General features: G+C 31.5%; 1 protein-coding gene across 1 annotated transcript; it reads left to right on the plus strand.

Annotated features, from left to right (window-relative positions):
* The first annotated feature begins 7,128 nt into the window (after positions 1-7,128).
* LOC131606405 (cytochrome P450 83B1-like) lies at positions 7,129-8,949 on the plus strand. Its single transcript, XM_058878635.1, has 2 exons — positions 7,129-8,079; positions 8,173-8,949. The coding sequence occupies exons 1-2, from the start codon at positions 7,192-7,194 to the stop codon at positions 8,779-8,781; spliced, it is 1,497 nt and encodes a 498-aa protein (XP_058734618.1). The 5' UTR covers positions 7,129-7,191; the 3' UTR covers positions 8,782-8,949.
* Positions 8,950-14,707: the final 5,758 nt, after the last annotated feature.

Raw genomic sequence — 14,707 nt, forward strand, 5'->3', positions numbered from 1 at the left:
TTCCACTAATAAAATGTCTTGAGTTTCTAAGTATACGACCACAACCCTTTTTACAACAGATGAGAGATCTTACACAGGTTGATCCCCCAAAGCAAACTGAGTTTTTAACGGCTGAGCTCATAGACAAAGCAGAGATTTTGAGCGACTGCTCTCAAGAATTATACAGAGATTTTACTAGGATAATATCAAGAACCAAACACAGATTTTACTAGGATAATCTCAAGAACCCAAACAAGATATCAAACAAGAAAATCACATTCATGATGAATAACAATATAAGCACGAACGCTAGTATAACCAAACTCTCACAAGTATTTTTCATCTCACAAGACATTAAGACAATTTTAATTAAAAATATAAAGAAAAGGAAAAAAAAATAGTATAAACAATGAGAGAAAGGATTATTTGAAAAAAATTGTGTGTTATGGAATGAGGAAAAACTTCCTTCAAATAAAAAAAAATCTCGCTCAAAAGAAAATGATCCATGAACTAATTAAATGATTTAATTGATAAACTCATTATTTGATCGATTAATACACTCCAAAAGGTGGTCACTCTAATCCAGAGAAAGGAACCCTAAACGAATCTATGTTATAAACGATTAAAAGTGTTTCTAATCGATAATTAAGTCATTTTCCTTGATCTAATCAATTAGACATAGTTTCTAATCGATAAGGCACTGTAAGACCTTTTTCAATTAACAAATACTTCTTAATCAATTCCACACAAGCCTTAATAGGTTTTCAAGAGATTTTGAGGAATAAGACAGATTTTAAGAGTTTTTTTAATGCATGTGTGTGATTGTCTCAGTATCTTATAAGTTTTTCTTATACCTTTACAATATATTGATTATTCAGACACATGATCAAACGAGTTTTCACATTTTCTCCCTTTCAAAACTTTGAAACTTCAAGTTCCTCTAATTGATTAGTCATTAATTTTGCACTTCTTGACTCTTTTACTTTAGAATTAAAATAATTTTTTATAGACACATCATTAAAATTTGATGGCCCACGTATGAAGAGGAATTTCACCAAAAGTCGAGTGACATTAGATTATTGTCCAAGTTATAGATACATAATATATTTATTAATATAAATCTTATGTTAATCCGAATTGGAGTTAATTATTACTATTCACATGCATTTTTTTAAGATATATATATATATATAAAATTAAAAGAACTAAAATGATAAATTTGTGAAAATTAGAATTTTTTTCTTATAGATTTATACCGACATATGACATTATTAAATAATGGCCACTTTATCTTATATGCAATTTCCAAAATTATGTGGATATCTAACATTTTATGATATTCAGTTCGAGTATTCAACTAAGTTATGGAACGTATCAAATGATAATTTTGGTTATTATGAGAACTGAGAACTTTTAATAATAACCTTATGATTTAAAATCAATATGTTAGATTTCATTCAAATTTTAAGAGACAATAATTAATAGATAGATTGTGCTTTAAATACATATCACATAAATACAAATCTAAGCATTGATTTTAAATTGTACGGTTGTTATTAAAAGTTCTCAGTTCTCATATATATATATATATATATATATATATATATATATATATATATATATATATATATATATATATATATATATATATATATATATATATATATATATATATATATATATATATATATATATATATATATATATGGCTAAATTACAATTTTGATCCCTCTATTTTGGCCAACTCATGGAATCAGTCCCCCTATTTATTTTTTAAACAGTTTTGGTCTCCATGTCCATTTTTCATTCAAAAAACACTCTTGTGTATTATTTTTTAGATACGTAACATACTTTTATTGACTTGGAATAAGAAATGTTAATTACTGACGATGTTTTCCTCCTTTAATCGTCTTCTCTGATCGTCGTCTTTTTCTCTCAGCTTGCTCGTTCATCTCTTTCATTCTCCAAAAAACGCTCTCTACGTTCTCTCTCGTTCAGAAAGTATCCCAGGAATACAAAAAACTGAAAAAATCAACATTTTTTGGACGAAAAATGGACATGAGGGACCAAAACTGTTTAAAAAATAAATAGGGGGACTGATTTCGTGAATTATCCAAAATAGGGGGACCAAAACTGTAATTTAGCCTATATATATATATATATATATATATATATATATATATATATATATATATATATATATATATATATATATATATATATATATAAGAACTAAAGCATTTTTCCTCTTCATAGTTTGGAAAAAAAACGAATTCTCTCACTTCCTCCTTTCACAACCTTGAAACTTCATGTTTACTACTATAAATAATATTTTTCATGAAAAAATTTTCATTTCAGCAATTGAAAAATTGATATCAAATGACATAAAGTGCACCATGTATTATATATATATTTTTTAAATTAATTTGTTCCCTTGATTATCACCAAAACTGACATAAAAAGTTAGTTAGGGTTTGTGCTTTGATTCTCAGCTCCTGCAATTTTATATTTTATTTAGAAACTAAAAGACGCCATTATTTTTTTTACAAATTTTTACATCGGATAGGATCCCTCGGTTTTTAAGAAAATCGAGATAAAAACTCTCTAAGTTTTTTATTCCTTTTAACACCAAAAAGACGCATTTATTTTTAATTTACGTCGGATATGATCCCTCGGTTTTTAAGAAAATCGACATAAAAACTCTATGTTTTTTATTCCTTTTAGAACCAAAAATGCGCCTTTATTTTTTATAGATTTTACGTCGGATATGTTTCCTCGATTTTTAAGAAAACTGAGATAAAAACTCTCAAAAAATTTTATTCCTTCAGAGTTAATGTTAAGTCTATCTCATTCACTTTTTGAGTCCTAGTAAACTAAAGAACACTATTCTTCTCCAGCCAACAAAAAAACACCATTCTTCTCCAATGAGGATGGAAAAACATCATTCTTTTTTAGCCCTGTTCTCTCATCACATTTGATACATGTCACCACCAATTACAAAAAGGAAAAAACATAATTTATCTTGGTCGGGCATCTAAAATTTCTAAGACCTAATCATCCATACCGTAGATTATAGAAGGCTTTTAATGGAGATAAAGAGTTTGATATCGCTCCGAAGCCCTTAACAGAGAATGAAGTTTATGAAAGACAGTAACTAATTAATGTTGTCATTGTAAAGAAACAAAGAAAGCTTGTGGAGAAAAGTATTTAAAGAAAGAGGTCGGTGTTCTTTGATCTTCCATACTAGTCTAGTTTTCATGTAAGACATTGCCTTGATGTGATGCATGTGGAGAAAAATGTATGTGATAATTTGATTGAAACACTTCTTAATAATAAAGGCAAGACAAAGGATACTAAGAAATCCCGTGAAGATATGGTAGTGATTGGTATACGACAATAATTATCCCTAAAAGAACTAGGAAATAAAACCTATTTTCCTCCAGCATGTCACACTTTGTCTAAAAAAGAAAAAAAATTGTTTTTGTGATTGTTTACAGGGTATCGAATTTCTCCAAGGGTACTCATCAAATATGAAAAAACTTGTGTCAATGAATGATCTAAAGTTAGTTGGCTTAAATTCTCATGATTCTCATGTCTTGATTCTCATGGTTACTTTATAAAAGTTTGAAAAATGAAGTTGCTGGGGATCGAACCCATGACCAATATCACCTCTAAAAACATTTTAAAAAAATTTTATGACCTATTACCTCAGATTTTCTAAAAACAGAAGGATAAAGTAGCGTATTTTATTTTTTTAAAATCTTTTTATTTATAACCAATTTTGATGAAAAAATTAAGTAACGAATCTTTTTCCTCTATTTATAAAGTAACCATGATCAAGACATTGCCAACTCATCAATCCACATGAAACATTAGTGATCCGCGTGAAACTCTCACTAGCCAATCAAAATGTTAATGCCACAACTATCCATCATGGATGCAAAGTACTGAAATTTAAACTTAGCATATTGTAAACAATGATAATGAAAGCAAGAGTAGGAAAATATTTCAAGGTTAGTTTCTTAATGTAATCTTTTATATAGTAATTCTATGTTAAAATTGTTTAATGTTAGTTGTAGTTGTATCAAGTAAAATGTTTAATATTGTTGTTGTAGAAATTTAGTATTAAACAATTTTATTAATTTTGTTTATTTATCGTTGTTGTTGATGTTGATGAGATTTAACGTTTAAAGATTTCATGGCTTTTGTTGTTGTTACTTCTGCTGTTGAGATTTAATATTCAAGTATTCTATTGATTTTGTTTGTGTTGTTGTTGAGATTTAACATTTAAAGTTTTCCTGGATTTTGTTGTTTTTCTTGTTGTTGTTGTTTTTGTTGTGAGATTTAATGTTTAAGGATTCTATTAGTTTTGTTTTTGTTGTTGTTATATATGTTGCTGCTGATCATGAGAAAGATTTAGAATTTGTCAAAAAAATTAGTGATTTGCAGATTAAAACGTAAAAATAAAAAGGTTAAAATTAAAATTTTATAAACAGGGCTTTGCCCCTCGATTATTGTTAAAAATCGAGGTAAAAGTAGCGCAGTTTTGAAAATCCAAAAAATGTTGTTAGGGATCGAACTCATGACTAGTGCCACTTTTCCCATTGGTGTTTAAATCACCGAGGTGATAAGTGGCAACATTTCATGTTGCCCTTGGTCACCTCACATGTGTAACTGAGATTATATCCATTTCGTGTTCGAGGTTAAAAACACTTTTTGTTGCAATGTTTCGATTATTCAACGGTAAATAAGAAGCTATTAAGTTTTGTACAAACTATTTGTCAGAACCGAACTCTATAGGAATTCCTGAGTCTCGTCATGATGGATGTTATGACGGTAGAGGTATTCAAGGTTTAAATGTTAAGACATTTGACCGAGAAGTAGTTCTTCAAGCACATTGGTATATATTGAATAACCATAGTCAAGTTAAATCATACATGACCGCCCACAAAAGTCTTATAAATGAAAACTTTCCCCGGATGAATGAAAGATGGTTGTTGACAGAGCATAACAAAACTTTCATAACTTTGTTTGATGAAAATGTTTCTAAAGAGAGTAATGCATCTGATACGATTAAATGATTGTCACATATGCATAAGTTTGATGTAATTACTTGGACTGCATACGACATTACTAAATTTTTATTCTATACAAAGTCAAAGGATGATTGTAACACCATGCAAAATAGTGGGGTTATGGTTGAAGATGAATTCATGTACTATTCTAGCTCCAAATATAAAAATCATCTACTAGCAGAGCGTACTTTGGGGTCATTGAGGAGATTTTGGGGATTGACTATGTTAATTTTAAAGTGCCTTTATTTAAGTGTAAGTGGATTGACAGTAACACGAGTGTAGAAACCGATGAATTATGATCCACACAAGTTGATCTTCGAAAGGTAACTTATAAGAACAAATCATTCATCATGGCATCCAAAGCAAAACAAGTTTTCTATGTCACTGATCCTTCTAACACTAGATGATCAATTGTTCTTCATGGAAAATATCATCCTGATAGTACTGATGAAAATCAAGATTTTAACTATCAGACCTCTTGTTTCGCAACACATGTACGTCATTCATCTAAAAAAATGATTCAGATGATGTGCATGCTATTCGTCCTGATCAAAAAGAGGGGATATGAGAAAACTAATAAGTAAATATTTTATATCACTTAGTAATTTATAATTACTCATTTTATTTTTCCTATTCCTTGTACTAAAGATTTAAAGTTTTTGTTGATTATCCTAATTGATTTCAAGTGTTGTTAGGTGATGAATTCTATTGGACAACCTACAAAACTTTCTATTTTGGTTATTGCTTTTGTTGATTAATCATTTGTTTTAGTTTTGTTATAAAATTATAAAGTGTGTGTCATTATAGATTTTAGGTTTTCATTTGGTGTAAACAATGAATATTTGTGGTAAATGTTTCTGTTTGAGAACTTGGGAAAATGTACAATATTTATGTTTCAATTCTATATAATATGTTATATATTCTATGATATAGTTATGTAATACAGGTGCATACGATAATACTAAAAAAATCTTATGCCCTATGTTTTTTTTTTATTTTTAAATTGAGGTTAAAACTTTAGCTATTACCTCGATTTTACATAACACCAAGGTATAATATTGAACGCGCTATCTAGTACTGAAAATAATAAAAATGTAGATTCTAGAGATTGAATCCATGTGCATATAACCTTACCTCTCGGATTTTTAATAACCGAGGGATAAAGTAGTATTTTTTATGACGCTCTATGTTATCTCACTTTTATAGTCGAGATTAAGTACATTTCGCGCCGAAATAAAATACATATATATTTTAATAATAATTCCTCTATTTGATTTATTATTGATTTCACACCTCATCTAAAGGTTGTATCTTTTATTGATAAAACTTAAAATAACTTTTTTATGGACACCATCATCAAAAATTGATGGACCAAATATCAAAAAAAACTCCACCAGACGTCGTATAACATTAGAATATTGTCCAAATCTGTAGATAACAACATAATCATTTATTAATTGAAACCTATTTTAGTCCAAATTTGAGTTAACTGCTCCTATCCACATGAACTTTCTTTTAGAAATGGAATAAATATAAGTGTCACACAAAAAAATATTTTACAACGTCAAACTATCATCCGTTTGCATTATTTTATAGATGATTAAAATAAAAATTAAATGTCTTCAAACATTTAATTTTTATGATTAATTGATTGTATAAAATTCTTTTATACAATTGCTGTATTTCCATTAAATTTTTTATTAAATATAATGACTGTATTTTTAATATAAAATTAAAAGAACTATAATTATAAAATTTGTGAAAATTAGAATTTTTTTTCATAGATTATACCGACATATGCATTATTAAACAACGCCTACTTTATCTTATCTGCAAGTTCCAAATTTGTGTGGATATCTAACATTTTATGATATTCAACTAGAAGCTTCAACCAAGTTAGTTTTATATATATATATATATATATATATATATATATATATATATATATATATATATATATATATATATATATATATATATATATATATATATATATATATATATATATATATATATATATATATATATATATATATATATATATATATATATATATATATATATGTTGGGCGTCTATATATTATTCTACATTGAAGGTAAGAACTAAAGCATTTTTCCTCTTCAAATTGGTAACAATATGTTATCACTAATTTTGCTTGTTTTGTTCCTAAGTACATTTCCACTACTTCTTCTTTTTCAGATACGTAAAAGAACCATTAGTGCACCTTATCCGCCTGGTCCTAGAGGGTTGCCAATAATAGGGAACCTTCATCAACTAGACAATTCCAATCTTTATCTTCAATTTTCAAACCTCTCAAAAATATATGGACCAATATTTTCTCTTCAACTTGGTTTAAGACAAGCTATAGTTGTTTCTTCAGCTGAACTTGCCAAAGAAATATTTAAGAACAATGATCTTGTGTTTTCTAATAGACCTATAGTATATGGTCAACAAAAACTATCTTATAATGGTTCAGAAATTGTGTTTTCTCAATATGGTGAATTTTGGAGAGATATAAGAAAAACTTGTGTTGTTCATATATTTAGTGCCAAGCGTGTGGCATCATATTCGTCTGTAAGAACGTTTGAGGTGAAGCAAATGATCAAAAAGATTTCTAATCATGCTGCTTCTTCGGCTGTTACGAATTTGAGTGAGTTATTAACTTCTCTCTCGAGTACGATAATTTGTAGGATTGCTTTCGGGAGGAGGTATGAGGATGAAGGAACCGAAAGGAGTAAGTTCCATGGGATGTTGCATGAGTTTGAGGATATGTTGACAGCTTTCTTTGTTTCTGATTATATTCCATTCATGGGTTGGATTGATAAGTTGTCTGGACTTCGTGCGCGCCTTGAACGAAATTTCAAGGAGATGGATGAGTTTTACCAAGAGGTTATTGATGAACATTTGGATCCTAATAGACAACATGGAGATGAAGAGGTTATTGTTGATGTTTTACTCCAATTAATGAAGAAACGTTTGTTTTCAATTGATCTCACTTTTGATCATATCAAAGGAGTCCTCATGGTAAATTCTCTTGATTCATATATATATATTTCAAATTTGATGTTTTAAATTTTTGTTACTCTCTTATATACACTGTCAATGATTTCTATATAGGACATGCTTGTAGCTGCGACAGATACTACATCAGCGACAGTTGTTTGGGCTATGACCGCCTTAATAAAAAATCCAAGAGTAATTAAAAAAGTGCAACAAGAGATTCGAAATTCAAGATCCAAAAAAGAATTTTTAGATGAAGATGATATACAAAATTTCATCTATTTGAAAGCAGTGATAAAAGAGACATTGAGATTGTATTTACCAGCCCCATTGCTTGTGCCAAGAGAATCGAGAGAAGAGTGCATCATAGGTGGTTATCAAATTCCTGCAAAGACGATAGTTTATGTGAATGCTTGGGAAATTCAAAGAGACCCTAATATTTGGAAGGATCCGGAAGATTTTTATCCGGAGAGATTCTTAGAAAGTTCTATTAATTTTCTCGGGCAAGATTTTGAACTAATTCCCTTTGGAGCTGGCCGTAGAATTTGTCCAGGTATGTCTATGGGAGTTGCATCATTGGAACTTATTCTTGCGAATCTTTTATACTCCTTTGATTGGGAATTGCCACATGGATTGTCAAAGGAAGATATTGATACCGAAAGGTGGCCAGGACTCACTCAGCATAAGAAGAATCATCTTTGTCTTGCAGCAAAGTTTCCTATGTAGATGCGATTTATATTTATATAACTTTTTATATTATGGTATAAAAGTTGAAGAACTTGATGATCAATCATTATATATGATGTATCTATTATATATTTTCTTTGACAATGAAAATTATAATTTTCAACAAATAATTTTGATGATCAATCTAAGACGACTATAATTTGATCCTTTTGAGTTTTAAGTTGGTAGATTTAAAGTTCAAGTGTTAAAGATTGTCTTGCAACAAAGATTGTGTTACTCAACAAAAAATAATGTATAAAAACATATAAATGAATCTACCAACTTTGAAAAAATGCATAAACTTAAACTATGAAAAGTGTAAGAGCTTTGCTATGTTGACACGGTTTTTTTTACACAGTATCTACACCATAATTTATCACAACACAGCAAAACAACTTTGCACAAAAATCAAGAGAAGATAAATGATTATAAAATGAAAAGTGTATGTTTTATGTACACATCTACGATGTAGGTGTTAAAAATTGGTGTAAATATATTTTTTCCATTCTATAATTAGGATTGTAAATAGGAATTCTTCAATTTTTTTTTATAATAAAGTCTGATCAAAATTATAATTGTTGAGGGTAGTTCAGCATTGACATTTTCCATTAGCCATAAAAAAATCAAAGTTTACTGAAATACATAAAAAAAACTTAGTTGTTATCTTTTTTTTTATTTATAAATCTCCATGCCACTGTACTTGTATATCCTTAGAGGGATTTGTTGTTGCACATCCTCATCTTATACGGGGGAAATCCTTATATAGTTGTGTACATTTGTGTTTTGATTGATTGTTTAATCGCTTTCGTATTCTATCTTTGTGTCTCTCTCATTGATTACTCACACATAATTCATATCTTTTAACATGCAAAAACCTTTTGACTATATTTGAACTTGATCATAATGTTATTAGTCAAGTCTATGACTTTGTGGAATAAAAGTATTGCACGTTCTTTTCAAAACACGTGCAAAGAAAAATGTTAAAAACATGAAAAATCAGTTTTTGAGATATTTATTCGAATCAATCATTTACACATGTAATTTGATTCAAATCAAATAAAAAAGAAATCACCAAAAACTTTCTAAAGTCGTTTGATTCGAATTAGGGTCATCACATGATTCGAAACAAACCTTTTTTCTCTCACCTCTGTCCAAATTGATTCAAATCACTCCTTACAGATAACTTAAATCATGCAAGCTTTTTGGTTTTTCATTTAATTCTGGAACAATTGATTCGAATAAAAAATTGCACGTGATTAGAATCATGTGGCCTGTGATTCGAATCATACTCTGCACTTGATCCGAATCAACTACAAATGGCTCAAAATTTCAGTTTTTCTTATTCCACTCACTTCCTCATTTGAAAAATTACATGCTTTGACTTTGATTCGAATCTACCCAATTTTTCAATATTTTGTTTGCTTCATCTCAAGCACATATATAAGCTTCAAGTCAACTTTTTCACAACACAAATGCATATCATTTGTGAAAGTTCTCATAACTTATTGTGAAATTTCTATCAAAATCAACCACCTCTTGGAAACTCTTGCAATCGGAATTCTTTCACCTCAACCTCATTTCTTTTCACATCTTAATCATGAGTGGATGCTAATTGATTGGGGGAGAAGTTGTCTTAAAACTAATCGTTCTTGGAAATTTGTTCAAAGAGTTTCAGGTTATTGCAAGATTGAGTTTGTTGTCACAGCTGCTTACAAATTCCAATGAAAAGAAGAAGGTCTTCTCTCCAGAATTGTCTTAGTAGTGATTGTTTGGAAGGCTAAAAATAAGGTGAAGTAACAATGGTGTTATTGGAAGATTGGAAACATTAATCGAGTGAAGATTGTGCATAAGGGGTTTGGCAGTTGGCCATTTATACAAGTCAAGATTTGGAATCGAAGTTTTATTGTCCTCAACATTATTACGGATAAGTGATTTTATGAACTCTTTGTATATTTGTCAAAATCTAGTGGAATTATGCATGTACTTTCAATAGTGCACATAGACTCATGCAAGGACGAAAGAGTAGAAGCTCTTTAAATGGTTGTGTCATCTCTCTCTATATCTCTCTCTCATTTGCATTTTGTAGAACATGATCGGTCACCATTTCTACTTAATTTCGGCATAAGATCGTCATACTTGGTAACACTTTGTGATTGTTTTTAAGTGTTTTTCTTTGATTCATCTAGTTCTAGTTATTTTGTGTGCATTTTGTTTTTGTGCCATTTATCTTTGTCTATTAGGTGCTTTTGATCTCTCTACTTGGTGGTTGTAGGTTAATTCTGGATCAGATGGAAATTTCACAAGTGTTGGTGTAAAAGAAGTTGAAAATCGTGACAAGCATGTAGTATTTTGATCATAACTGGAGCTTCGTAACTCGGAATGACGCGGTTCCGGTGGTAAAATTTCGCTAACGAAAAGGGCTACAACTTTGATGTTGAAGTCAAATCCAAATTATGAAGTCAGAGGCCGACACGGTCAGACCGTGTCAGATGACACGGCCGTGTCCAACCTGCTGAAGAATTCTCCCCAAAAGTGGCAGAACCTGAAACGGTCAGCCCGTGTCAAGTGACACGGCCGTGTCAGCCTGTGCAGACAGAAATTCTGTATTTTTTATGTTGTGATACTTTTAAAGTCCCGGGGGCATTTTTGGTATTCTGGCTGGGATCTGAAAACCTAAAGAAGTTAAAAGTGATTTGAGAGACAAGGAGAAGGCACTTTTTTGCAACATACGATAGAATTCCACAAGAGGAGAAGATAGCTTCATCAAGGGTTTCGGAGACGGAGAGATTCAACGGTGGACACCATTGAAGATCAAAGTTCTCAATTATCTTTGTAATGTCTAAATTCTTTGTTTTGTGTTTCTTGAATATTATGAGAGGCTAAACCCCCCAATGCTAGGGGGTGTCCCTGATTTGATTTGTGATAACTCTGGATTTGGTATTTCGTTAATCAAATGTTCTTATTATTCAATTGGATTGTATAATGTTTTTAATGCTTTCTTTATCTGATCAATAAGGATTGTTTTGTGGTTAACAATTTGTAGGACTACGATTGTTAAGGTTTGTATACAATTGAACCTTGTAGTTATCACCTAGGACTAGGGATACCGTAAGGTTATTTAGAAATTCTTGATTAATGAAAGATTTGGTTTTCTCCTATATCTCTAAGGACTTAGGTAATAGGATTATAAACCAAAAGGTTTTCACTAAGGACTTAGGAAAACATCCTTAAGAATAAATAATTGAATTTCATGAACTAGTTAAAGAGATCTTAATCCAGAGGAGTTATAGAGTAAATCACACACCTTACCTTGTCATTATTCTCATATTATAAAAAGCTAAACTTTAATTTCAGCTTATTTGTTTTATTTCAACTTATTTCATTGATAAGCAAAAACACCCCTATGCTCTTTTGTTTAATTGACTCATTATAATAACTTATATTTCCTACGCAATCCTCGAGATCGATACTTGGTTTTTACCCTTTTATTACTACATCGTAAAAATAGTACACTTGCTATTTTTCCGATCAAGTTTTCGGCGCCGTTGTCGGGGATTGCCAAAATATAAGTCATTATTTAGTCAATTAAAATTTTATTGCTCTGCAATTAAAATTTTATTTATTTTGAAACTTTTATTTTTATTTTATTTTTTTTACTCCCAACAAATCATTGTCTAATCTTGTATGCGAGGTAATGCCTCAGTTGAACTTCTTTTTGACGCAGAACCAGAAAGATCATTGCGAGCACGACTTTGAGAAGTTAAGCGGAAAAGACTGGCATCAAAAGAAGAATCACCTATAGTTTCAGAATCGGAAGACGAAGAAGTACTATCTATTCCGTCAGAGCAGTCAGATTCTGAGTCTGAAACTATGGCAGCTGATCCACCTCCTCCAGAGAGACTTTTAGGTGATTATGGGAGGGCTAATGCACCGCTTGGAAGAATGACCATAGTAAATCAACCGGTTAACGTGGCACACTTCCAACTACATCCTTCCACTATCCGCCAGTTAGAAAGCAAGCCCTGTGCTGGAAGAATCAACGAATATGCAAATAAGCATCTACAGAGATTCCTCACCACAATAACATCATTAAAGTTAGAAGGCCATTCTGAAGAAGCCAAGAGACTCGTGATGTTCCCATTCACTTTATCCGAAGATGCGGAAGAGTGGTTTTACTCACTTCCAGCTGGAAGTATCACAACATGGCAACAGATGGAAACTGCTTTCCTTAATGAGTACTTCCCTGCTTCAGTCTTCATTCGAAAAAGATATGATATTGTAAATTTCAAGCAGAAAGAAAGGGAATCGCTGGGAGATGCATATAAAAGGTTCAAGAGGTTTTTGGTTGCATGTCCCACTCATAACATGGATCCAACCGAGCAAATGCAGACTTTTGTTAATGGTCTGCGAGTCAAGACAAAACAGCTTATAGACACTGCTGCCGGTGGCTCAACTAATTTTTCAACAGCCACTGGTATCAAGAGGATCATAGAAGCTATTGCCGCTAACGAGCACATTGAGTTATATGATCGTGCAATGAGCCAACCAGAAGGTAAAATTGAATTAAAGCTCGCAGATCAAGTGGTTAAAATGGAGGAACATATTTCGGCTGAAGTAGAAAGAAGATTAAAGATGAATATTGGTGAACAGAAAGTAGCACAGGTTGAGCCAGTCACCTCAGTTTTGTGTGAAATATGTGGTGGACCGCATTTTGCTATGCATTGTGTGGCAACGCAAGAACAGGTTGAACAGATTCATATGTTAAGGCAAAATAATCCATACGCCAATACATATAATCCAGGTTGGAAAAATCAGCCTAATTTCGCATGGAAGGACCAACAAGGAAACTTCCAAAAGCAAGGACCAAACCAATATCAAACTCAAGGTCAACAACAATCACAACAACAAGGCCCTCAGAAGGCGGAATGGGAAGTAGCTATCGAGAGATTGGCTGGACAATGCTCTCAGTTTCAAGAAGAGACAAGAACCAACCTCAGGAACACCACAGCTTCAATAAAAAATCTGGAAGTTCAAGTGGGTCAAATAGCACATCATCTCACTCTACAGGCACAAGGTACCCTTCCGAGCTCAACTGTGAAAAATCCGAAAGACCAAGAGAAGATTAATGTTGTTACAACAAGGAGTAAGAAAGTGTTAGAATCGCAAAAAGAAAAAGAGGAAATCGATGACCCCAAGTGATAGAGGTGGATTTGGAAATAAGAGAAAAGCAGAAAGAGCCAGAAGTTGTGATACCATCGGTTAAACCATTTGAAGAAAAAAATAAGAAAGATGCGGAACCGGTGATCAAACTACCTTTCCCTTCCAGAGTGACAAAGAAGGATTCGAAAGAGAAAGACTTTAGGAAGTTTACTGCCTTGTTCAAAAAGTTAGAGGTGAATCTACCTTTCTTTGAAGCACTTGAGCACATGCCTTTGTATAAGACATTTATGAAGGAGGTGTTGGCGAAAAAGAGATCACTAGGAGGAGAACCAAAAATTGCAACCGAGAAGTGTGGCATAGTCTCGTCAGCAAGAAAAATCGCAATAAAGAGGAAAGACCCCGGGGCAGTGGCGATACCATGCACTATCAAGAATATAGCATTTAAAAAGGTACTCCTTGATTCTGGGTCTAGTGTGAGTTTAATGCATTTGTCCATTTTCAAAAAGCTTGAATTAGAAAAGATTAGTGAAAGTAAGACACAGTTAAGGTTCGCCGATCACACCGTTAAGAAATCCTATGGGGTAGCTGAAGATGTACTAGTGGAAGTTGATAAGTTTGTATTCCCTGTTGACTTCTACATCATGGACATTCCGGAAGACGAAGAAACTCATATTCTTCTTGGGAGACCATTTTTGTCGACAGGCCCCTGCAACTTCGACATTGAAAAAGGGACACTAACACTGAAATCATTTGATGAAGAAGTGAC

This window comes from Vicia villosa, linkage group LG5 (assembly GCF_029867415.1).
Source record: "Vicia villosa cultivar HV-30 ecotype Madison, WI linkage group LG5, Vvil1.0, whole genome shotgun sequence".
Taxonomy (NCBI): domain Eukaryota; kingdom Viridiplantae; phylum Streptophyta; class Magnoliopsida; order Fabales; family Fabaceae; genus Vicia; species Vicia villosa.